A 24,369-nucleotide genomic window follows, 5' to 3' on the forward strand; every position below is an offset into this window, starting at 1 on the left:
GAGTGAATATCTCTGTTTATTCATGAACATTGTCCTGCCTTTCAATTAATTGTTTTTGATCTTAGACCTGGTATAGTAATTAAACAGTTTCTCATAAATGATGATGGCCCACACAGGAGGAAGTGTCTGTTCCCTGATCAGTATAAGTAGGGGCATAGCGAGCAGATCGAGGGACGTGATCGTTCCCCTCTATTCGACATTGGTGAGGCCTCATCTGGAGTACTGTGTCCAGTTTTGGGCCCCACACTTCAAGAAGGATGTGGATAAATTGGAGAGAGTCCAGCGAAGGGCAACAAAAATGATTAGGGGTCTGGAACACATGAGTTATGAGGAGAGGCTGAGGGAGCTGGGATTGTTTAGCCTGCAGAAGAGAAGAATGAGGGGGGATTTGATAGCTGCTTTCAACTACCTGAAAGGGGGTTCCAAAGAGGATGGCTCTAAACTGTTCTCAATGGTAGCAGATGACAGAACGAGGAGTAATGGTCTCAAGTTGCAGTGGGGGAGGTTTAGATTGGATATTAGGAAAAACTTTTTCACTAAGAGGGTGGTGAAACACTGGAATGCGTTACCTAGGGAGGTGGTAGAATCTCCTTCCTTAGAGGTTTTTAAGGTCAGGCTTGACAAAGCCCTGGCTGGGATGATTTAACTGGGAATTGGTCCTGCTTCGAGCAGGGGGTTGGACTAGATGACCTTCTGGGGTCCCTTCCAACCCTGATATTCTATGATTCTATGATTCTATGATCCTGTGGCACTGGAGCTGTTTCTATGCCATGTCCAAGGTAGATCAGAGCAGTTTTGGGGCTCTTCCAATCTATGCTTATTTGTCATAATCTTCAACCTGCCATGTGTGTCATCATTTATTGCTGGAAAACAGCCGTGGAGATCCTGTTGCTTTCTGCTCCCTTTTAACCCTGGAACTATTAAAAGGAACTAAGAAAAGGAGGACTTGTGGCACCTTAGAGACGAACCGATTTATTTGGGCATGAGCTTTCGTGAGCTACAGCTCACTGCATCCGATGAAGCGAGCCGTAGCTCACGAAAGCTCATGCTCAAATAAATTGGTTCGTCTCTAAGGTGCCACAAGTCCTCCTTTTCTTTTTGCAAATACAGATTAACCCGGCTGCTGCTCTGAAAGGAATTAGTTACACATTAGGTGTTCACTCAAAAGTATGATCATCATACTGTGGATGTATCACAAGCTCAAGACACCACTTAAAGGTCACCCATATTGTCTACCTCATAGTCCCTATAGTACAACTTCATGAACTTTGTTTCTTACCATTTGGATCAAACTCTGAGGTGCAGGCTGAACAAAATGTCTTGGGTATTTTTAATAAAAGCAGAAGAAATGAAGGGTTATGTTCACAAAAACCAAGGAGGAGGATACGGTGATGGCGGAACTCCCTCCCTCCCGCCCACCTTAGACTCTTTAGCCCAGTGTTTAGGGCACTCACTGGGATATGGTAGACCCAGATTTAAAACTCCACTCAGAAGCAGAGACTGCAACACAGGCCTCTCACATGTGAGGTGAGGTCTCTAATCACCAGGATATTAGATATTCCGGAGTGGATGTCTCTCAATCTCTCCTGTTGAAGGTGTTCCAACTTTGTATAAGTGAAATAAGTGAAAAACTAAAGAGTCATCAGTCCCAGTCCCATTGAAAAAGAGACATTAATTCTATGGGCCTGATTCTCCATTGACTTCACAGGAGTTATTCCTGATATACACTAGTATCAATGAATGGGGAATGAGGCCCTATTAGTCAACCTAGAAAAACAAACACTGCTCTCACTATAGTAAAATAAGGAATTTAGGGAAAAATCACAAATGATTCTGGACAAAACCTGAAGTCTTTACCAAGGCAAGTCTCCCATGTAATCAATAGGAGTCTTTCCTGAATAAAGACCTCAGGATTTAGTCTAAAATGTTAAAAGCCTGAATATTCTCAATGAAATGACTAATTGAACAAGCAGTTTAGCATTGCTTCCTCCAAGGATAGGAATTCAGATTAAAATCAGTTTGCAAAAACCAGACTATTCCCTTTATAAGTGAAATCAGACTGTAACAGAACAAATGATGTTGGCGTTATGCCGACAGCTTTATGAGGGTCAGCCCTTGTGCAAACACTGCCTAAGATAGAATTAATTCTCTTTGCACTGCATGTCACCAAGGGGAATATTTCTTGAACCTCGACCAAAATAAACATGTCCTGAAATGGCTTGCTCACACTTGTGCATCATTTAAGTCCCAGACATCACAGACTGTTCCCCAATTTCCTTTACAATATATTTCAATACGACTCTCACATTTGCTCCTTCAGTCTCAGTGACATTTCTTGGAAAGAAAAAAGAACATAACTGACGCTTTGTTTTTCAGTAAATTAATGCAACATTTCTGTGGGCTGAGAAAAGTTCATGAAGAAGGAGTTAAACCATCAAAGTGTGACTGAGTTTCCTGTGAATCTAATGAAACATGTTTCAGAATTTATATACTTACCGATCTGAAGGGTGTGCTGTGCAATTAGATCTTTGTTCTCTAACTTAATGGATTCTTACAAAACAAATGCGCTATGGGATACATTTAAAACATGTTTTTTTGCAAAGGTTTGTTTATAATAACTCTGGTTTTAGTTCATCTTAATTTTTTAAAAATAATTTCTTCTTCCACAGACAGAGTTAGATTCTCTCCTCAGTGTTCCTAGAGAACAGCCACTTACATCAAAGGGAGCTTGATGTGTGCACTCAGAGAGAAAAGGGATATTTTAAAGCTAGGAAATTTTCCACCTTTCCATTTTCCTATAGTTCTATTTCTACAGAGCAGAAATGGACCAGAATCTAGAGATCCCCTATTGGCAAGTACAAAAAGCCAAGCGCATACCAATGGATTACAAGGCTGGGGGGCATCATTTGTTATGGGGCCAAGGGGCTGTTGCCAACCCTGACTTTGGTTTGTGCCCCCTGACTTTTCATAGGTCTATATGCTCCATTATGTCTTCCACTACCCTGCTAATTTTGGTTGTGGTCATTCGGAAAGCAACACCCATTCTACCCACCCTCCAAATTTTTCTGAAATGACCCCACTGGTCAGACCCTCAGCTGGTATAAGTCAATGTAACTCTACTGACTTCAATGAAGTGACACTGGTTTACAGTGCCTAAGACTCCAGCCCTCTGAGTCGAACTGCTATGGGATGATGCCTGCCGGTGGTGTCTTCTAGGAGATGGTTCCAGCGATGATGTTAAAGACCACCCTTTTATATTTCTTATTCAGCGTGTACATTTCTGGAAGTAGCATTTAGAGTCCTGCAATGGGTGGTGCCAGATGAGCTGCTGCAGCATCTTCAAGTCCCACTGATTTCAATGGGGGAACCTGAGGACTATCGGCACCTTGCAGGGGGCACTCAAGACTTCACACAGTCAGGCTCTTGGAGAGCAAGTACTTTCCATAACAGTTGTAAAGGAAAAGGATTAGGGAAAGATCAATCAATCTTTATTTTCTGGCAGATAATATTTTTAAGGAGCTAGTTTATTGCCAAAAACGTATCTACAGTTTAATGTAATAATAAGCTAAAAGTTTCGAAAGGTTAAGTTTCAGTTTAACAGATAAGTTTTGATTTCCTGCAGGGGAAAACCGCAGAGAAAGACATTTCTACTGATCTTCGCAGCATTGGCATGTAACAACTTCCTTGTCTCCTATAATAACTCAGACCTCTTAGACAAATACAACAAACACTTATGAAACAAAGAAAGCCTGTTTGAAGTTTGACATAGGGAGGGCACTGATCAAGTGCTTTGGTTAACACATACAATGATGCACACTAAAAAACTTTCCACTGCATGGTCCAAGTTTTTTATTCATTTAAAAAGAAAACAATTTTTTTTTGGCTATGATCTTGCAATTGGACAGATTGCTGAGCCTGATCATGTGGATCAGGTTACTAGATTAGGGCCTTAGAGCCCAGATCTATCATGCTTAATCATGTTGACTAGTACTTTACCATACAAGGAGCTGCAAGCAGAGCAAATCTGTGTCCAAAAATGCACAGGAAATGTACAGTTTTTTGTTTGTATTTCATTCAGTTTTCCAAACAGCAAAATGTACTCATTAGGCCAGACAGGAACTACAATTTGGTAATAAGCAATCAATATAGTATAGAAAAAAAATCAGATATGTGACAGATCAATTCAGTAAACAGCATAGGAACCACTCAGAAAACCTAAAAAGCATTTAAGAATTGTGCTTAAACCATGTTAGAATGAGACATACATTCTGCATTTATTCAACTTGGAAAATCAAATGTTGCCCATTTATGCTGAAAAATGATGAATTAAAGGCTAAAATGAAAACAAATGAAGTAAAAAAATCTAACCCTGAACAAAAAAATGAGCATGATTTATTTAGTATTTTATCCTATGCAATGATTTCCAAACTGAAATTAATTTGCAATAGCCACAGTTCTACAATTAAGCCAAAAATTTCGAACATAGGTACCTGCAATGAGGAACATATATTCATAGTAGGCACTAGGCACGTAAGTGGAAATCAGTGGGAGCTTCCATATGCTCTGCACCTTTGAAAGTCAAGTCACTTATTTTGACATCAAGCCGTAAGGCAAACTGTGACCATCAGGAGGATGCCAGTGTTACCTGTTCTGGAATTTAATAAGTCAAAGTTATACAAGAACCACCCTCTGTGATAACAATTCACACAAAGGGTCTATCTCCTCTACACTGCAAATCATCCAGGAAAACTCAGCCTGAGCCCTGGCCAAAATGGGCACTTTGAGGTGCCAAAATGGCCTTTCCACAACTTAGCTGTCTGCACATCTCCTGTGCTTCTCTCCTGTCCCAGCCATCATCACATACTGTTCCCCAGCATCTGCTGTAATAAATTTCAACACAGCCTGCACACCTGTTCTCTCCATTCACCAGCCTCAAGAACGTATCTTCAACACACTGGAAAAAATGCATGCCAGTAAGCAGAGAGACATGTTTTCTATTAGCAGTTGCAGAATGGTTACATGCCATTGTGGGCAGTCTTGTCATACCATCCCCTCCATACACTTATCAATCTCAGTCTTGAAGCCAGTTAGGTTTTTTGCCCCCCACTACTACCTTGGAAGGCTGTTCCAGAACTTCACTCCTCTGACAGTTAGAAACCTTCATCTAATTTCAAGCCAAAAGTTGTTGATGACCAGTTTATAGCCATTTGTTCTTGCATCCACATTGGCACTTAACTCCTCTCCCTCCCTGGTATTTATCCCTCTGATGTATTTGTAGGGAGCAGTCATATCTCCCAGAGGCTCCACCCCAATTGCTCATTTTTCTGGACTGGGAGTAGGGCTGGGGTCAGGCTGTTCACTCTTGTGCTGGCTGCTGCTTGGCTTGGCCTGGCAGGATGATCAGGTTGATTCCTGCCATCAGCTGGGTGAGCTGCTGGCCCCTTATTGGGTGGCTAGCTCTGCACACTCTTGCCATTTGCTCCATGACTGGGCAAGGGGCTTTGATCCTGGCTCTTGCTCTTGTTCCCTGGTTACTGCTGACAGGCCCTTGCAATCAGATGCATACAGCACTGCCCACTGTCACTTCAGATATGGGCAGGGGATTATGCTCCAGGCTACATCTCTTGTGGTTAGAGTAGTCTGGGCTGGGTCTACCATGTAGGTCATCCTTTACCATACAGATGCAGACTTCAGTGTTTCCTCAGCTCTTCCACTCAGGAGATATAAGCTCTTAAGCCCAAGTGGTTGAGAGAGCAATTAGAACCAGGAGCTTCCTGGCTACAACAGATGACTGAGCAGGCCTGGAGCAAGGGATTGGATAGGAATGAATGCAAGAGAGACAGGCAGGGTCAGTTAAGGATGGACAATACCAGGACATGTTTGTAAAGAGAGGGAAGTGAGCCAGAGGAGTGGGAAAGGCTTGGTATGAGGGAGTGAAAGCGGTAGTGTGGAAGGAAAGGCAGTAGGCTGGAGGTTAAAGAATGGAAGTAACGTGCTGAGGGGTTAGAAACGGAGGATAGACTGGAGACAGGGAAGAGAAGGGAGGGTGATGGGAGAGGGAAATCCAGGAAGGTCACACTGGAGCTTGACACACTTCACTTTGCTGAGATTCCCCTACGCAGAGAGGGAATGCGGAAGAAGGGTTTGAGAGAGGAAGGCAGCAAACAGCTGGTGGGTTTTGTGAGCATTGAACTCAGGGAGGAAGGAGAAGAAGTTGTTTTATGAAGAATATGGCAGAGTTGAAAGATAAGGCTATGAATTTGCAACTGTAGAAACTTGCTGTCCCAGGATTTCCTATCCCCAGGCATTCAGCAGTGTGGGAGCAGCCGCTGAGGCAGTAAATGAGGAGTGAGCCAGGCCTGGGACTGGTGGGAAGCACAGTGTGGTAAAAGCATGGGACAAAAGTCCAGTGTGGAGTAGAGAATTAAACTGAGGGAGTTGACCATGGAGGCAGCCGTGATGAGAGAGCATAAGAGTGGATAAAAGTCATCAGGGAACTCAGCTAAGCTGGAGGTCCAACATGAGTAGCCTGCACAAGTCCAAACACAGGAATTAAGGATGCTATTAACAAAGATTCTGATGATTCAGAAATGCATCTCAATTTCCAGAGCTCAAAGAAGATTACTTAAACTAGCTTCTTGCAGCTAATATGTTTGCCCATAACATGTTAATGTATCACTCAACAATAATTGATTTGCAACAGTAAATACTTAACATGCATAAAAAAAATCAGAAGGTACCTGAACAGATGACACCAGCATCTTTGTGGTGATCACAGTTATGTCTGTACCACCCCCCGTTGAGAGCACTCCCTTTGCACTGCACTTTATCCAGGAGACTACTTCTGGTATCTTGACCAACATAAGCATTTCCTGGTGCTGAAATGGCCTGTTGACATCCTAGCTGTCTGCACACAACTTCAGCATTATTCATGTCATAGGAATTATGACAAACTGATCCCCAGGTAGCTTTGGAATAAACACGAACACGCAGCCCTTAATTTGTGATGAAAGAGGTGCTAGGGCTCAAGCAATTTTTTTACCTTCATCACTGACCCAGCCAGCCACGAGGTGCCGGGGCTATGAACTGCTAAGCCTAGAGGTGCTGGAGTCAGCTCTGGCAAGCCCCAGCACAAATTAAGCCCTGCTAACACGACATTCCCATCGGTTCATTCCTTTAATCAGTGACAGTTTCATATCTTTGAAAAAACGAAGGAAAAATATTATGGGTTGGCACCTTTGTTAATTTTTTAATGTTAACCTAGTTTATAACTAGCTGATGAAAAAATTCTTAGACCCAAGAATAAATGTAAAATGAGTACAGTAGCCTAGTGTAAACGCTACCATACCTGAAAGCACTAGGCCATAACCACACATTGAATGAAGCCAGTGGGGTTGTATGTAATTACCTCCGCCTCTGCTATATATAGTCAATCTCCAGAATACATTAGTGAAGCCCTTATACAAGACAGGAATTAAGCTATCAAAAATATAAATAAAAACTCTAAAAAATGAACAATGTCTCTGGGATGTTATAATTATTCCCTCACACCAGAATCTAAAACTTAAAATTAATAGTTCCTATAGCTTGACACAATATTGTCAATTCAGTCCATGTGAATGTTGATATTTAAACTCAAACCCATATGCAAGTTATTTCTACTGTTCACAACATACGAATAAACAGAAACAGAAGGAAAGATATCTAAAACTCAGAGAATCTATTTCTTGGATTGTAAACATAGCACCAGTATGACAAACTAGTTTCATTGTATGAAAGAGTTTAATAATTGAAGGGCTTGCTCTTGCTATCCTAACCAGCAAAACTTCCAATGACGTTAAGGACTGAAGGATCAGATCCGAAATTAGTACCAAGATCAGCTTGGTACTCAATTTGACTGGCTGTCCAGTCAACCTTAGTAAATGCTTTGCAGAGTTTACAGGTTTATAATTACTTAGGGGTGTGCTATGGAATTTGATCTTTCATTGCCTGCAAGAAATCAGTAAGGAGGAACTGTTTCAGTAGACCTATTATTATTTTTTACGGTGAGAAACCTTCTTGACAAAAGGTATGTTGTACAGTAACTTCATTTTTTTAGTTATCTTAACATGTGTATTGTACCATGTAATTTCCTGATCCGCCTACGCTTAGGGGGGCATTCTTTCTTCAGTGTGCACACAGAGCTCAAATTAACATCCGCAGGAGATTGGCACATGTATCAGAAGTTAGATTTCTGAACTTGCTTCACTTGTGTCAAATCTAGAGTAGACTTTAACATGGATTTTAATCACAATGAGCAGATATCCTGAAGTGCTTTCTTTGCTATGTCACAGTTCTTTCTTTCTTAAATTGGAGAGGTTGCCTACCTTATACAGTAACTGGAATTCAAGATGTTTTGTCCCTAGGGGTGCTCATGCTGCCTACCCACTATATTCGGCCCATCTGAAAGTTCATACTGTGGGAAGTTGGAGAGTAGGATTTTTCATAATAAGCATCAATTAAGTCTTTATTTAAACTGTTGGGGCATATTCTGCATGAAAAACTGATCTGAAGAGCCTTCAAGTAAAGGCTGCAGGAATTAGTCATTTGTTATTGCGGATTGTGCTTTATAGGCATATAAGCTTACAAGGCCCCAGATCAGAGGACTCTACAATTTAGGCTCTTTTTGCAAATGTTTACATACAAGAGTAACCCTATAGAAATCAGGGCCTAAATTAGACACATGAGCAATAAAAATGTCAGACCATAGCTGGATGTCCTTGTGGGAGTGGTTTTCCTCTACTCAAAGCAGATCTATAACTTGAATGTTTTACCTTTTTTTTTTTTTTTTGACATTTATTAGATTCTAGATTATTGCACCTAGATGGGGATTAGTGGTAGAAAAGTAGCTATAAATTCACAGTAATAAAATGTACATACATGTCTACACATGTCTAAGCCAGAGCTTGAGCATCCATACTGCAACATAAACCTAGGTTTACAATTGATGGACTCAGGTCTCACAGCAGTGCCAATGCATCCATACTGGACTACGCAGACCTTTTGACATGAGTCCACTCTGCAAAATGACAGGGCTTGGACCAGAGTCAAAATGGGACTCAGGCCCTCTCCCATCCCCCTAGCAGGGTCCTAGGATCCAGGGCTTGATTGCTCACGGACCTGAGTCAGACTGATTTGTGTGTGGATGGCTTAGGTGTGGAGTGCAGATTTAGCCTAAAAAGAAATCAGATGCAATCATATCTAATGCCATGCTTTCCCTTTCTAGGGTAAAAAATAAATATGCAGTTCATTGACAGAGTTTTAGCATTTTATTTGATGTCGGTTTTGCATCTTAATCAGAAACAAAATACACTCATATCAACTTTCATTTGTAATTACTTCCTAAGTACATTTATTATATTTTAAACTGTTTATACTGATTGATTATTTTGGTATAATAAATTTAATTAGGTATAATAAAAACTTAATATACTCCCTATGCTAAACAAGTGTTGGATTTCAAGATGAATCACTTTAATAATTAACTATTTACTAAATTAACAAGAGCAGGAATTTTCATGTTACTTCCAGAGAAATACACTTATTTGTGCTAGTTAAATGCAAAGGTGGCCCCAACCTGAATCCACAGAACTCAGTACCCCCAATGTCCAGATCGGAGTTTCACAGCTGTCTTTTCTCTCCAACGACCTAGTCAAAACCTTCCCAAACATATCCCGACTGATGACTGTAGCCAAAATACAATGCAGTAAACGTGGTAGGAAATCACCAAATTCTACAAGAATCAAATAATCGTGTACCCATCTACTGCCTGCACAGTTACCCACTTTGAACATATCAATGTCCATTTGTGTGTACGAAGGCAAGATATTGCAGATAAAATTGGTGCATGTTCACTTTTGTCTGCACACACAAAACTAAAGATTTATTTTCCTCAAGCCCTATTTGAGACTCTTCATTTAAAGTGCATCCAAATCAGGTTTAGTGGAACACATCTTTGCATATTAGAGTATGTTCTGTACATTTATTGTTGACCTTTGAAAGCCAAGTACTTTCCTTTTTTAATTTATTATGTTACCTATTAAATCATTGTGCAAATGTTCGATATTGAATACATTCATGAAAGAATGAGGCTGAGCCACTTCAAGTGATACTTTGTGGTATTCTCTCACAGTACCTGATACTCAGTTTTCCTTCTCAGTTTACTTCTCAAAAGGGCCCCAGTGAGAACCAAAACAACTCCTGCCAAGAGCAAAATGGCAACAACAGATGGGCTGTGTATGTCATCTTTTTCCAGAAACTCTCTCTTGTGTGGGTCTGTAAATAACAGAGAGAGTTTATCTGACTTAATCTTTTGCCAGTACATAAATACATAGGCGTTGCCAGAGCGATAGAGCATAAAGGACACCATTGAGATTTAAAGGTAAAGAGTTCATTGCCATTTAGAATCATAATAGTCTGACGAAAAGTGCCATACTGATAAATTTAATTTTGAAAGCAAGAGCAAATTGTTTAATGTCTGTTAAAGTAAAATAGCACAAGCAAATGCAGCCTATGTTAAAAATGACTAATAGAGAAGTCTGGAGTTTAACATCTTTTGCTCAGGTGCAACACAGAACAGCAGCAATGCCAATATCTCACACTGCTTTGTCAGTGTGTCTCAACCATGACCTGGAAGACCATCAACCAGCTGCAGGGGTAGGAGGATAGCTAAGTCTGTGCGCATTAGCATCATGAGGTCTCTGAGACTATCACAAAAGTTCCAATTGTTGATGGTGTTTGTAATGTAATTATCCAGACCTGTGGCCACCAATTTATTTTACACAGCCCGTTGACCAGCAATCAAATGGTAACAGCTTTCAGGAGCTAGAAGTTCAGAGTAAATTTGAACTAGCATCTGTGAAAGTGAAATGAAATGCCTTGTTACCAATTCTGAGACATTTGTTTCCCCGTAAGTCAATATTTTGATCAAGCATTCGCTCTTATCCTACAGTAAAAGACCAGTACACCATTATTTTCTGTAATCATGATTATGTCTGTAAACAAGTCCATTAACGTTTATAATGATGATGATATCCATTATTAGTTGCATTACAGCTCCATTTAGGACTGGGTTCTCATTATGCTATGCACTATGCAAACACTAGGAAGATAAGGCCTCTGACCCAAAAGCTAATAATCTAATGTGAAACAAAATGTAACGAGTAACAAACAGAAGAAAAGGAGAGGGTGAGAGACCAGGGTGAAAGCAATACAAACTGCAGTTAAGTAGGTGAGCTAAGATGATGTTTCTAAATAATTTGAATGTAAATTTATCAATAAATATTAGCAAGGCCAGCGAACACTAGTTGGCTGGGGTTTTTTAACCATCAAAGCAGAAGTGGGTCTTGAAGAGGGATTTGAAGAAGGAAAAAGTAAAGATTACAGATTTGTTTAGAGAAGGCGTTATAAAGGAAAGCAGGTTATCAGTGTGTAATCATTTTATGACATAAATTGACAATAGGGTGGAGATTTTTTTGTGGGAATAACTGATGCTTGACAAATTTCTGGATACTTTTATAATTAACTCCTTGTTGCCATTAAATTGCATTCACAAGGAAAAAAGGTTTGTCCCTTATCACACTCCTGTTTCGAATTCATGATTTCATAGAATATCAGGGTTGGAAGGGACCTCAGGAGGTCATCTAGTCCAACCCCCTGCTCTAAGCAGGACCAAATGCCCAATTTTTGCCCCCGATCCCTAAATGGCCCCCTCAGGGATTGAACTCACAATCCCTGGATTTAGCAGGCCAATGCTTAAACCACTGAGCTATCCCTCCCCCAAAAGCAGGCAACGAATATGACATACAATATCCTTTAAGTATCACATTTATGTAAAATTATACTTAGATACAGCAAGAGAAAAGGCCATAAAATAAATTACCAGATTTTCTGTCCTCATTAGTTTCTTTTCTATGCTGGACTGGACCCACAACAACATCTATTTTTTCCTGGTAAGGACTTGTATCCCTTTTGCGCCTCGCTAAACATCCCTGATAGCACCGAGAATAATAATCATATGAACTGCATACAACTATCTTGCACTGCAAGTAAATGGCAGCATGTCTGTTGAGAAACTTGAAGGCATTGAATTTGAAACGAACAATGTATCCCACTGGTGAATAGTATGAGCTGTAGGTGGAATCTCTTATACATCTGTAATGAAAAAACAAAAACAAAATAAATCAGAATTGCTCTACTAACAAACACTGAGGAATCAGAGTAAATGTGTCTGCTTTACTGCTGCAATGCAAGCAATAAAAGCAGAAAGAAAGATACATGTATAACTTTAGGTATAACTTCTTTATAACTAAAAGTCCTTACCCATTCCTGATTAAAACATAAGTCAGGTTTGTGAAGTCATCAGAATATGGAGATGCCATGCACGTGTCTGTAAACATCACCAGGTTTGAATCGGAACTGTAGAGAGTGGCTTGAAGGAATAAATCCTGGTTTAGGTCAACATAGTATGGGGAATTGTAAACTGGATTTGAGAAATTTGATGATTCATAAAATGAAATATTCACGTCATATCTGCCATGCTGGGTTTCACTTATGTCAATATCACCTTTGGCAACATACATTATTTCTACCATTGTGTCCTGGTTCATTTTGCAGGTAACGTGAAACTGAAAGTTGTTTTTCCTTGTGATAATATAATCAGAAGGAGATGTTCTGATTACATTGGAATACGTGATAGTGTTATTTTTCACCTGTGAAAATATGAGAGAATAAAATGTGGTTCACGAATGTATTTTATCAAAATATTGCAGTTGGAATAGTTGATTATGTAAAAAGACACTGTCAACTTGAGACTTTAAAAAACTAGCTAATTTTTAAAAAAATATCTAATTTTCCAAAGAACACTGTTTAAATAGTATGTTGGGGCAGCGGCGAGGAGGTTGGTTTTTGCGTTTGGTTCTAACTACTTAAAAATATTAGAAGAGTTTTTCTGCTTTTCTGTTGATGTTTATGGTCTTTTCAGAAAAGGTGAAACTGATCAACTATGTCACCGAACATTGATTATTCACAAAATTCTGCCCAATGCAGAAAGCAAACAAGCTGAAAAAATAGATGTATTCCCCCCCACCCCGTTTGCATAATCTCAGGTATCACTTGTAACATATTAGGTATAAAATTTTCCAACAGGATTTTCAAATTGATGTTGCACCTTTAATTTAGTTCTGACATAAACAGCCCACTGCAAAAATTAGTCCCTAGTAAAATGCACACCTTAGTCCACTGATTGGAATCTCTTGTCAAAACAGCACTGCTTCTCTCTTGCCCAATTTCTTCTATATTCCAGGAGAATGGGGAGTTTGCACATTTTTGATTAATATGTATTTTGTGGTTTGGCATAACGCTGTTGGTAATCACCCTAACCCTCACCAGCAGGGTTTAACAAGTGACTGCCTTTCAAGGCTATACAAGTGCTCTGGAACACATCTAGTTTGTCACTAACCTGAAGAGCAACAGCCATAAATTCACTTTTAAGACAAGATGTAGCAGGGCTCCTAGAGCTAGCATAAAACCTGTTCTCTGAAGGCACTTTTATAAATTCATTAGACTTTGTTTTTTTATCTATTTATTTTATTAGAGATCAGTTCATGCTGTGAAAGTCAGTTCTGGATCAGGATTTCAGACATCCCAAAGTCTATGGTAGCTCAGATATAGGGGTTTTGTTCAGTCCATTATAAAGACAGGGCCTATTGACAAAGTTTGGATTTATCTTCAGTACCCAAATTACAGGGATTTCGTTCAGGCCACTATCGGTTTTTATATAATAGTATTCTAGATACTCAGTGTACACTTCCGATGGTTAATTAATGTAGGTGTTTTATCAAAATGACATAAGAAAAGAAACATTGTACTATTCGTTTTGCTCAATTAATGCTCCTTCTGCAATAGTTTGTAAACTACGTACATGATGAATTACTTTGCACACCTTAGTGGTCCATGGCCAGGATGTACATATTTAATCAAAGTGTTCTTTACATTTTTTGATTTTAGAATGAATTTCTTGCTCATGAAAGATACCAACTGAAAGTCCTTGAGTTTAAGCTACTCTGTTTATCCACAGAATGATAGCTGATTTTCCCCAATCTCTACAGTGAGTCTCAACCCTGGCACAGAAGGGCCGCTTTCAGGGATAAGAGGTAGATTTCTTCCCTTTTGGCTGCTCTTGATAGATTTTGGCCACATCTGAAACAGAACCAAAGAATTAGTCCCTTCTGGTTGTACATCTTCCCCAGGACTTGTAAAAGAAAGAGGTAGGGTTTAGGGATTCAAATATTACCCTCTCCCCTAAAATTCAAGGGGATTTTGTCCACCGTCTACCTGTGACAGAGTGCTAGGCTTTGTCTACACTGCACTTTCTTTGGTAAAACTTTGGTCATTCAGGGATATGAGAATCCACCCCCACGCCCCCCGAATGACAAAAGTTTTACCTACAAAAAGGGTCAGTGTGGACAGTGCTTTGTCGGCAGGAGAGCTCTCCTGCCGACAACGTTACTGCCTCTTGTTGGGGGTGGATTTATTTTGTTGGCAGGAGAGCTCTCTTTCCTGCCGATAAAGAGCAGCTACACTGAGCACCTTTTAGTGGCATGGCTGTAGCGGCACAGATGTGTCGCTAAAAGGTGCATAGTATAGACATAGCCCTAGCTGTAGCATGATGGTCTTGTAGCGAATTGCCTAACAAAGAAGAATTATAGGCTTAATTGGAGGCAATTTACGTATTACGGTGGAGATTGACACTTGGGCGCAATGATTGGGCTATTTGGGCTCAGTAAGGGATGATACATAATTGGCAGGAACAGGAAGTGGGGAGCTCAGAGAGTGAGCTGGTGAGGTAGAGAAAGTTGGATGGAAGACTTTTCCTGACACATGCTTATACTGTGTTCTGCAGTGGGGTGAATCTAAAGATACACATTGTATGTATAGCATGAATACGAGACCATGCAAAAGGACCGGGCAATGCACCGGGTAGCTGAGGGCACACCTCATGTGACCTACCACATGGAGTTTTTCCAGATACCACTGACCTGGGCAACATTCACAAATGTGACCAAGAGGTCAAAGGCTCTTCAGCCATTCGTACTACCAACACCTTGAGTCATCCTGATAAATATGAAGTGACAGGTTTCTGTGTTTATTGTATTTTCCCCTCAGGATTTTCTTTTTTAAAGTCAGGGCTCCTAATTGTCAGTAAGGTGGTTAGACAAACTCATGCACAACAAACAAACTAATCACTTCGAACATAGGATGGGCACTTTTAAACAAACATTTCTGTATCTTTTAAAGCAAATGGTTTGATTGATCATTTTTTCCCAAAAATAATTTAAATTGCTTTGTTCAACTAAAGGTGTGTTCACATGCAAAAGTGACACATGAATAAAAAGTAAATTTCTCACCTGTCTTATTGTACCACATCCAGTAAAAGGTATGTTGAATATAACATAGTTTTCCGTGATCTGTTGTGGCCCACAGGACGAGTCGTTCAGATAAACATCCCAAGCATTGTAGCCCAATGACTGCAGATAGGTTCTGTTAATGACTGCACGCATATACTGTCCAGAACATGACAGTGCTAAATGATGAGACAGAAGGAAGGGTTATTATTAATTTTATATATGTATCCAAACATTACTATAATTAAAAATTGACTGGTTCCTGACTTAAAACCTCTGGGTAAGCTCAAAACCTTGTCTTTCACCAGCAGAAATTGGTCCAATAAAAGATATTACTTTACCCACCTTGTCTCTCTAATATCCTGGAACCAACATAGCTACAACACTGCAACACTGATATCAAGATATCAAAGTTAGCCTGATCTAATGTCCACTAAATGAATGGGAGTCTTTCCATTGACTTCCCTGGCTTGATTAGGCCCTTGTTGTAACCTTACTAATGGGCACATTGCTACATTTAAGGCAAGCTTACCTGTATCATTGTTCTTTTCTGGAAACGAATCATAGTAAGCACTGAATCCACTTCTTGTATAACTAAAGTCACTTGAAAACAGAACAGTCATTGTATTTGAAGATGATGTAAATGTGTAATTTGAACCATCACAAATCCTCCCAAGTAGAGAAGATGTATTCAGAGGACCATCATAGACTTCAACAAAGTCATAAGCACAATTATATGAAACTTCTAGCCTGTGGAGATAAAGTTATGTGTTACTCTAAAGTAATATCAGAGTTAGAAAATAACAGTTTTCAAAACGAATGAAATGCGGTTGGAACAAACTGACTCCCATTGACTTCAGAGGGAACCTAGCACTAAACTAATATAATAGCGTGAACACTATTGGGCTAGCAAATGATTTGGTGAACTAATGCAAATCTACGGAAAAATTCTCCTCTCATAACTGCCATTTAGATCTCTGTTGCATTTTCCGCACAGGTTCTGCACAGAGTGATATGCAATGGAGACAAACAGTGAGATCTGGAGAGGAACATTTGACATAAGTCAAAGGTGTGTGTATATATTCTTTTTCCTTTTAAAAATGCATTTTTAAATGTGATTGCATTGTTTGTGGACTGACAGCTACAGAGTCTGAAGACTCACTTACAGAACAGGGACTATAAATATCAAGCAGTAGACAATCAAGCTTATTCACAAACTATTGCCTTGTTTTATACGGCTGGCGTTTTCTGAACGAAAACTCTTTCTCTCACATAGATCAAGTTTGGATTCAACCACAAAACCATGTCACATCAATGCTACAGTAGCTAACATTTATTTATTCTTCCAAAAATACCCGTACAACTTGTAGGACTGTACAATGAACACAGCATATGAGCTGAGTTAAAGATAGTAAAAACATTGAATCTGTGCTTGGCTAACATTAAAACAGATTTTTCTTGTTCTGTTTTTAAAGAAAAACAAAACTATGTTTCCCCCTGCCTTTTGAGCTATTCCAACCCTTTGATGACTCTAAAGATCTCCCCACTTGCTTTAGCCTGACTCCCTTCACCATAAAGTGTTCATGCCAAACAAAGGTTCTTCCAGTCAAGGAAAGTTGGCTAACAGTTCCAGTTCAGTGCTGCTCCAGAAATGAGACATATGGCTTGCCTACAGAGGCCCAGAACTGTCAAGGTACTTAAGTATGTGTTTAATTTTAAGCACCAGAGTAGTCCCATAGAATACGATGTGCTTAAATGCTTTGCTTGATAGGATCCAGAGAGAGGTAGGCTGCCTCAGGAGCATTTCCAGTGCCAGCTATCGAAGAAGCAAAAGGACCAAACGAGACTCTTGCGTGGTAGTAAATTGGTCAGCTACTAGCTTGCCAGATCAGACCTTCTACTGTATTTGGTTGATCGGAGACTTTAATAATGAAATAAAATAAAATTCATAAGAAACATAAGCAATGGAACATCTTTCAAAACTCAAAATCAAATAGTTTAAAGAGGTCAGTAAGATTATGAGGCTCTTCTATGCAAGAACAAAATCTTAAAAAAAAAAAAAAAAGGCCAAACAAATATGGAAAGTGGAAGTCATCACTTTATATCAAATCCTCCGAAGGTTAAACTGCAGTTCAATACCTACTATTTTACTTACTCAAGATGCTTAAAGATGAGTCTGATATAATAATTGTTCTTGACTTCTATTCTCCAGACACATTGTACATTCACTGGATAGTTTCCAGGGAAGAATGGACTGGAGAATGATCCAGAAGCTGTGGAAAGGTAGCCACCACATGAGCCATTTATTGCTAAGAGGAACAAAAAACAGTATATTTTAGAATTCCTTTTGGTTTTATGTCTGGTGAAGATATTTAATCTGTTTATCCAGAAGATGCCTCAATGCAGCTGCCGGGGGAAGAGAAGAGGTAGCCATACATGCCTTGGCACACGTTGCAGAAGCCTAAGGGCCGCTTAAATTTCTACCGGCTTGTAATAACCCCAAGGAGCCATTATGTGGGTGAGGATTGCCAGAGCACAGTCCACTCTGGCCTTGCCTCTTCTAGTCTCTCCCATCACACCCTCTACACCAGAGCCATGAGTGAGTGGAGTAGAGCATTATGGTGGTTTTGTGCTAGCCAGGTGTTACTGGGCCAGGGAAATCCCTAGCTGTCCCCTTCAGGGCAGTTTGCTTGCAGCTTGGCCCGGCGCAAGATGCACCACATCCCCCAAATGAGGGTTAAGGTTCTAGACCATACATTAATTCTGCACTCCTCAACATCAGTTTCTGCATGATCACAGGAATACATAAAATACATCTGATTATGCACAGCACCTCCACATAAATGAAAATGCACTTTGTACAAGCAAGTTTGCCCATCAATGATTTAAATCTCTCAGAGCACATTTCAACTAAGGGTTGCATGCTTATACTGTAAAAAGGTATATACACAAGGTCAATAAGAGGTAAATGCACAAGAAGGTTCAGGAAAGTTTGGTTTAAGAGAATCTACCTAATCAGGCTGTGCTTCTCTTTACTAAGATGACACCAAATGTGTTCATGGCTCCTTCCTCACGGACCTCTAGCTCCCTCCTTAAACCTTCACATACAGAAATCCACTCTACACTGCTGTCATTTCCTCTACCTGTTTCCCTTACACCCTTATACACCTCTTGTAGAGTCCCTTTGTCTCTCAGCTGGGCCCCAGATGATTCCATTTTGCATTTAATGTGCTTGGGCTCACAGCTCAGTCTGAGGCACATCAGTCTCCAGAGCTTGTGATAATTAACACAGTGTAGGCAACCTGGAGCCTAATACAGAGGGATTGGAATGCCACAGTAGATGTAAACATGCAAGTAGAGTAATCATGTAAAGAAAAGGAAGATCTCATCTAGGAGTCTCCCTAGCAGAGCTAAGTGTGTTGGAGTGATGCGGTATACAACCTGTGGCTGCTCAAAAGATTCTGAGACACAGTTAAAGTTTGGATGCTTAACACAGACTTCAGGAAAAAAACAGTAAAACCAGTATAACACCTGACTTACAATTTATAGTGGTTGGTGAAGTACTTGGAAAAGCTGCATCTACAAAACAAAAAGAAGCAAAATTAGCAACCATCTTTGTTAAATAAAACTGTAAACTACTCTCTTAGCATAGTTCATGAGTACGATCACCAAACCAAAGCTAATTGGAATCCAGATACAAAACACCCCCCACCCCTTCCTTTGCCTCTCTCTTTAGTTAATACACACTAATATTTTGGTGTAATATAGGCTCTTTCCTTGAGTCTGAGTGAAAATGTGAGAATTTCCATCTGTGATTTCAAAAATGAAACAAAATCTTACCAAAACAAATCATAAACAACCATGTTTTCAGAAGACAACCCTTGCGGGTCTTACTATGATTGCAAACCAAATACAGATGTGGTTCCAAGCCAGATTCCAATCACGTATAAAGGAATCTCACTCTCAGAATGCGAGGTCCATGGAAGTACAATAACATAGCATTTCCTCTCCACCTCTTTCTCATCCAAAAATTTCATCTTTGTTCCCAAGACTGCTCCTGAGGCCAAGTGAAAGGGTGGGTGGACAATCATTTCCTCTATAGAGACAGTGCTTGATGATCCAAGAGAAATGGCAGGAAGTTCGAAACAATTAATTGATTTAAGATTCTCTCTTGCGCTCATAGGGGAAAGGAAATATGGTATGGATTTACAGGGCTATAGCCTCCTTTTTATGCACACAAATTCAAAGGGAAATAATGATAGGGAGGAGATAAATCCCTTGGGAAAAATTAAATGCTGCCCTAAATTTAAAAAAGAAAAAGAGTCTGAACAAAGATATAACCATGAAATCCCAGAAGTACCAACAGCATTACATAGTTACAATAATACATAGTTTTTACATTGTGAAAGGAAAAATGTTTCACCTGGTGTCATCAGTGCAGCTGTAGAAGACTCTTAAATGTAAAAAGTAAACAGTAAAATTTGATACAAACTTCAGCATTAGCAATAATCTATACAGTCCTTAAGAACATTTTATGAAATTTCTGCACTACAGCATTATACAAACAAGTATGGCTTTGAAGTCAAGCCAGTGAGGAAAAAAATCAATCCTTTCTGAGAAAAATGGACAGCAGTCCTAACTTTATGGAAATCAAACTAACAAGATCACACTGGAGGAAGATAGGTTCTGACACAGCTAGAAAGTGGAGCTAGAATTGAATAGGAAAGTAATGGTGTCCCTGTTTAGTGGATTTACTCCTCAACTTTGGGCCTACATATAAGTCACCACAGCCTTTGATAGGCATGAACACCCCTTATTTATCTATAGAAATGTAACTGGGTCTTCAGAAATGATTCTGAAAACATACAGAATTTAGTAGAGAATGCAATTCTTCCTATAGGTTTTTCTCACCCTCTTATATTCCTGCTGTTGAATTCAATATTTTTCTATCAAATTCACCAGGATAGATTTGTTTAGCCTTTTTAAAAAAGGATGTGAGTATAAAATACAAACAATTAATATAAAATGCATATATTGCAATTTAATTCTATCCAAGGTTTTCTAAGTGTCCTTAATCTTAACAGACTTGCCTAGTAGCAAAGCGAAGTGATGCAATAGTGTCAGGATGGGGAGAGGATTCTTTCCCTGGCTCATTTTTCTATGGGTTGTTTCCAGCCAATCCTAGCTCCTGAGAAACACTTGGCGGATGACCAATAGCAGCTGTCTTAACAAGGATTTTTACCAAAATGTATCCTTTTCATTAGACAAATCCAAGGACTGTGGTCTCAAATTAACACAAAATGTTAACCACCAATAAAATGCAGATCAAAGATAATGGTTATTAAATAAAAATAATCAAGCTTTAATCACAGACATCCAAAAATATGTAAAAATCTGGACTTTGGGTATATTCAAATTAATAGATTAATAGTAAACATGTAAATCTTAGTCTTACCTGGGAACATAGAGTAATAATAAGCAGAAAACCCATATCCTGAGTTATAGGAGTCTCTGTGTAATAGAACTGTCAGTGTGTTTGAAGATGATACATAGCTCAGATTTGACCCATTACAGATTTTCCCAAGTAAGGGTGATGCATACATGGGTCCATCATAGATTTCAATAAATTCCTGAAAGCAGTTCAAACTGTGGAAGTAAGTTAACAACGTAAGTTTTATAAACTGGGTAATATAGTCACATTATTTTATATCTCTGTGTCATTCATTAGTCCTTTCAATGATGCCAGGTGAGGGATTGGACAGATCCTTGTATTCCAAAAATCTAGGAATTCTGTCCCCATGGTTCTCACATACCACCATACAAAGAGATTTATTTGATCTAGAAATTAATTCTTCCACCTCTATCCCACAAAAGGCAGCCTCATGAAAAGTGACTTATTTGCTAAAATGTAGGCACGGGAGCCTCTCTGCCCTTCAATGGATCTACCGCTCTTCCTGTCCTCTTTGAGGAGGAGGAGAAGCAGCCTATCTACTCCAACTACTACACATTGCATTCGGACTCTAATTCTTCTTTGTTCTCCACTGAATCCAATGTTCAGTAACTGAGGACCTTTGGGAGCCTTTGAATGCATGAAGAGTCTCACTCACCGCTCGATATTTGACCACACAACTAGAGCTGGATGAATAACTAATGTTTAAGTTTGTGACAGTTCTGGCCAAACAGAAATATCGGGGAAAAATTGGTTCAACTCTAACTGAAACCATAAATTCTGAATAATTGCAGCAAATCAGAAAAGTCAACAAAAAGTTTGTTTCAGGGCAAACAAAATGTTTAGTTTCTGAGCATTTTAAACTTTCTTTTAAAATACAAGCAGAGGAAATGAAGGGATACATTCAGAAAAGAGGAACAGGTGATGCCCCCCGCCCCTTTTCTATTCAAAGGTTAGCTACATGGTTAGAAAACTCTTCTTGAAGGTGGAAGACCTAAGTTCAAATTCCTGAGGCACATCAGGCAGAGGAGGGAACTGAACCTGGGTCTCCCAGGTGAGTGCCCTAATTACTGGGGTAAAAGTTACCTTAGGGCCACCACCACCTCCAACTGTTTTGTGAAAGGCACCTAAATCCACTTGTGAACCTAGGCCCAAAAAGGTTTTTTTTCCCCTGAACATATTTCTTGAATGTGTGTCAAATTCACAAATAGTTTCAGGTAAAAATAAATTAAATTGCATTTCTCAGTCAATAAGCTAGTTTTCCAAAATAGCTCACCCAGCGCTACACACAGCCTGCCAATGGACTCCAGGCTCCTCAAGGATGACTATAGTAAGAGACCAAGTCCAAAGAAGGGGCAGAGGGCAGCACTCTAATGTTGCTATCCATCACTGCCCATGTCATTGTGAAAGGACTTTTTAGCATGGGACTAAGCTTTTCCAGCCCAAAAAACTTTCTGCCTCTAGGAGTGTGAGAATATTTCTCTCTTCACCACCTGCAGCACAACACCCCACACAAGCCTACCAGCCCATACCATCTCCTCTGAGTGCAATAAAAATGGACTGAAGGCAGTTGCTGTCCTAGAAATTTCCAGCAATGCCAAGAGCCTAGATACATGAATAAAATAAGTGTTCTCAGAAGGCTAGGATGCTGGTAATTCCTCATACTTACCTAACGTAAGAGAAGACTAGTACTATGCGATTATATTCTATTTGTATTTCCCAGACACACTGTGTGATGAGACCGTTTCCAGGGTAATACGGGCTAGAAAGTGACCCAGATGGATTTGAGAGGAAGCCACCACACTGATCTCCTATTGGAGAACATAAAACGAGAGAATGTAAAACAAAGCTGATTTCAATTTTGTTTTAAAATTCTGAATCTATTTTCCATAGGTGAACCCAAAAGAAAATCACAGACCTGAACACCCTACCATCTGTTGAATTCAATGAGCCAATTTCATTTAACTATTTGCTCAGATTACAATTTGGATCTATGTATTTCTGAACATTGGGACAAAAAATCCAGTTTTTCCTGGTTTGTTTGGGGTGGAAATACTGCAAATAAATAACATCTTTCTCATTTGTACTTTGGTATTTCATCTTTGACACTTACCCAAACCAAAAAAGTACAGAGACATAATCTATTTGTATTCCTGTTCTTACATTAACTGAACTTTTTTGTATCTCAGAGTTCCATTTGCAGTTTGAAAGACAAAAGAGAGTCAGTTCCCTTTTGTTTTGAACTGGCTTGACCATTTTTCAAAGCATTGAAGAAAGATACTGCTGGCCAAATCCTGAGCATTTCCTGCTCCTTTTCAGTGTTTATGGTGGGTAGTAGCTGCCCGGGGTGCTCAAGATTTATCCCTCTATTAAAAAGCCAAGGATATGCAATTTACCATATGTAATACATTCTACCCATGTTGTATTTTCTGGTAGAGCTGTTCATGTAAAAAAGTTAATATTAATAGTCAAGCAAAACTGTTCCCTTCTATAATAATTCCTGATTGATTTTAGCAAAATGGGGGCTTCAGCTGCAGTGTGACAGGCACAAAATTATTTCACTTATTAAAAAAGGAAGCAAGATAAAGTGGTTTGATCTATGATCTGTAGTGATCTGTGATCTGATTCTTTTCAGGATTTGCACAAATTCCACTGGAACAAAAGCGCAAAGATATCAGCAGTACCATGCCCATCTGTGAGGAAACATATACACAACCAGGCCTTTGGGGATCATCTTGAAGAGCAGTAAACACCACACATGGTTGTGCTCTATGTGGCACAGGAGTGACTGAAGTGCCTACAGAATGCTCTGGATTCAGCACATCACTTTGGCAATCTTGACAAATGGCACTTCAACAGCGGAGTTTTTGGAGCTGTCCTCCACTGGGCAATGGTGGTACCACCCACAACCCTTCTATAAGGGTGAATGCTTCCTACAGTACAATGGAGCCAGACTGGCACTGAAATTAGCCATCAGTACAACTAAATCTGACCCGAGATGTAATACCTGGAGAAACTATGTGAATAGGTAGGAAAAGGTAAATGTAGCAGGTTTTATTGAATAAAAATACCATTCGATTTTATTCATTTCTTTAAAAATTTCTGCTTTTGAAAACAGGAACTCATGAACCTTTATGAAGTTCTAGAATGCTGATTGGCCAAAGCCTTATATTTGCTGTCCTTCTAATTGAGAGGCGGGATTTCAGATCTGAATCCTGTTTCAGCCTCAAACTCAAACCCTAGTTTAAACCTAATGATTAGTTGTAGTGTTAGAATTACTGTAGCATACAGAATCCCCCAGATCAGGATGAGGGCCCTATAGGGCTAGCCACTATACATACACACAGTACAATGCTGCAACTTGCTGAGAGTCTAATTTAAGATAAGCAGCAACAAGCGGATGTAAAAAAAAGCAGAGATAATTAGAGGAGGGCAAGGGCGGTAATAAATAAGAATAACTATGTCCACAATTACCAA

General features: G+C 39.5%; 1 protein-coding gene and 1 long non-coding RNA gene across 2 annotated transcripts in view; one reads left to right on the forward strand and one right to left on the reverse strand.

The window, feature by feature from the left end:
* LOC140915208 (scavenger receptor cysteine-rich domain-containing protein DMBT1-like) overlaps positions 1 to 24,369 on the reverse strand; it is a 194,593-nt gene that overhangs the window by 12,291 nt on the left and 157,933 nt on the right. Inside the window, 9 exon segments of the mRNA XM_073354781.1 lie at positions 4,729 to 5,061; positions 6,741 to 6,968; positions 11,921 to 12,192; positions 12,361 to 12,749; positions 15,447 to 15,622; positions 15,976 to 16,193; positions 17,599 to 17,752; positions 20,899 to 21,089; positions 22,562 to 22,703. Coding sequence (XP_073210882.1) covers positions 4,729 to 5,061; positions 6,741 to 6,968; positions 11,921 to 12,192; positions 12,361 to 12,749; positions 15,447 to 15,622; positions 15,976 to 16,193; positions 17,599 to 17,752; positions 20,899 to 21,089; positions 22,562 to 22,703 — 2,103 coding nt within the window.
* LOC140914978 (uncharacterized) lies at positions 7,994 to 23,541 on the forward strand. The gene is made up of 3 exons (XR_012160061.1): positions 7,994 to 8,068; positions 16,441 to 16,512; positions 23,528 to 23,541. It is a non-coding gene; the product is annotated as an uncharacterized lncRNA (long non-coding RNA).

Source organism: Lepidochelys kempii, chromosome 7 (assembly GCF_965140265.1).
Source record: "Lepidochelys kempii isolate rLepKem1 chromosome 7, rLepKem1.hap2, whole genome shotgun sequence".
NCBI classification, from domain to species: domain Eukaryota; kingdom Metazoa; phylum Chordata; order Testudines; family Cheloniidae; genus Lepidochelys; species Lepidochelys kempii.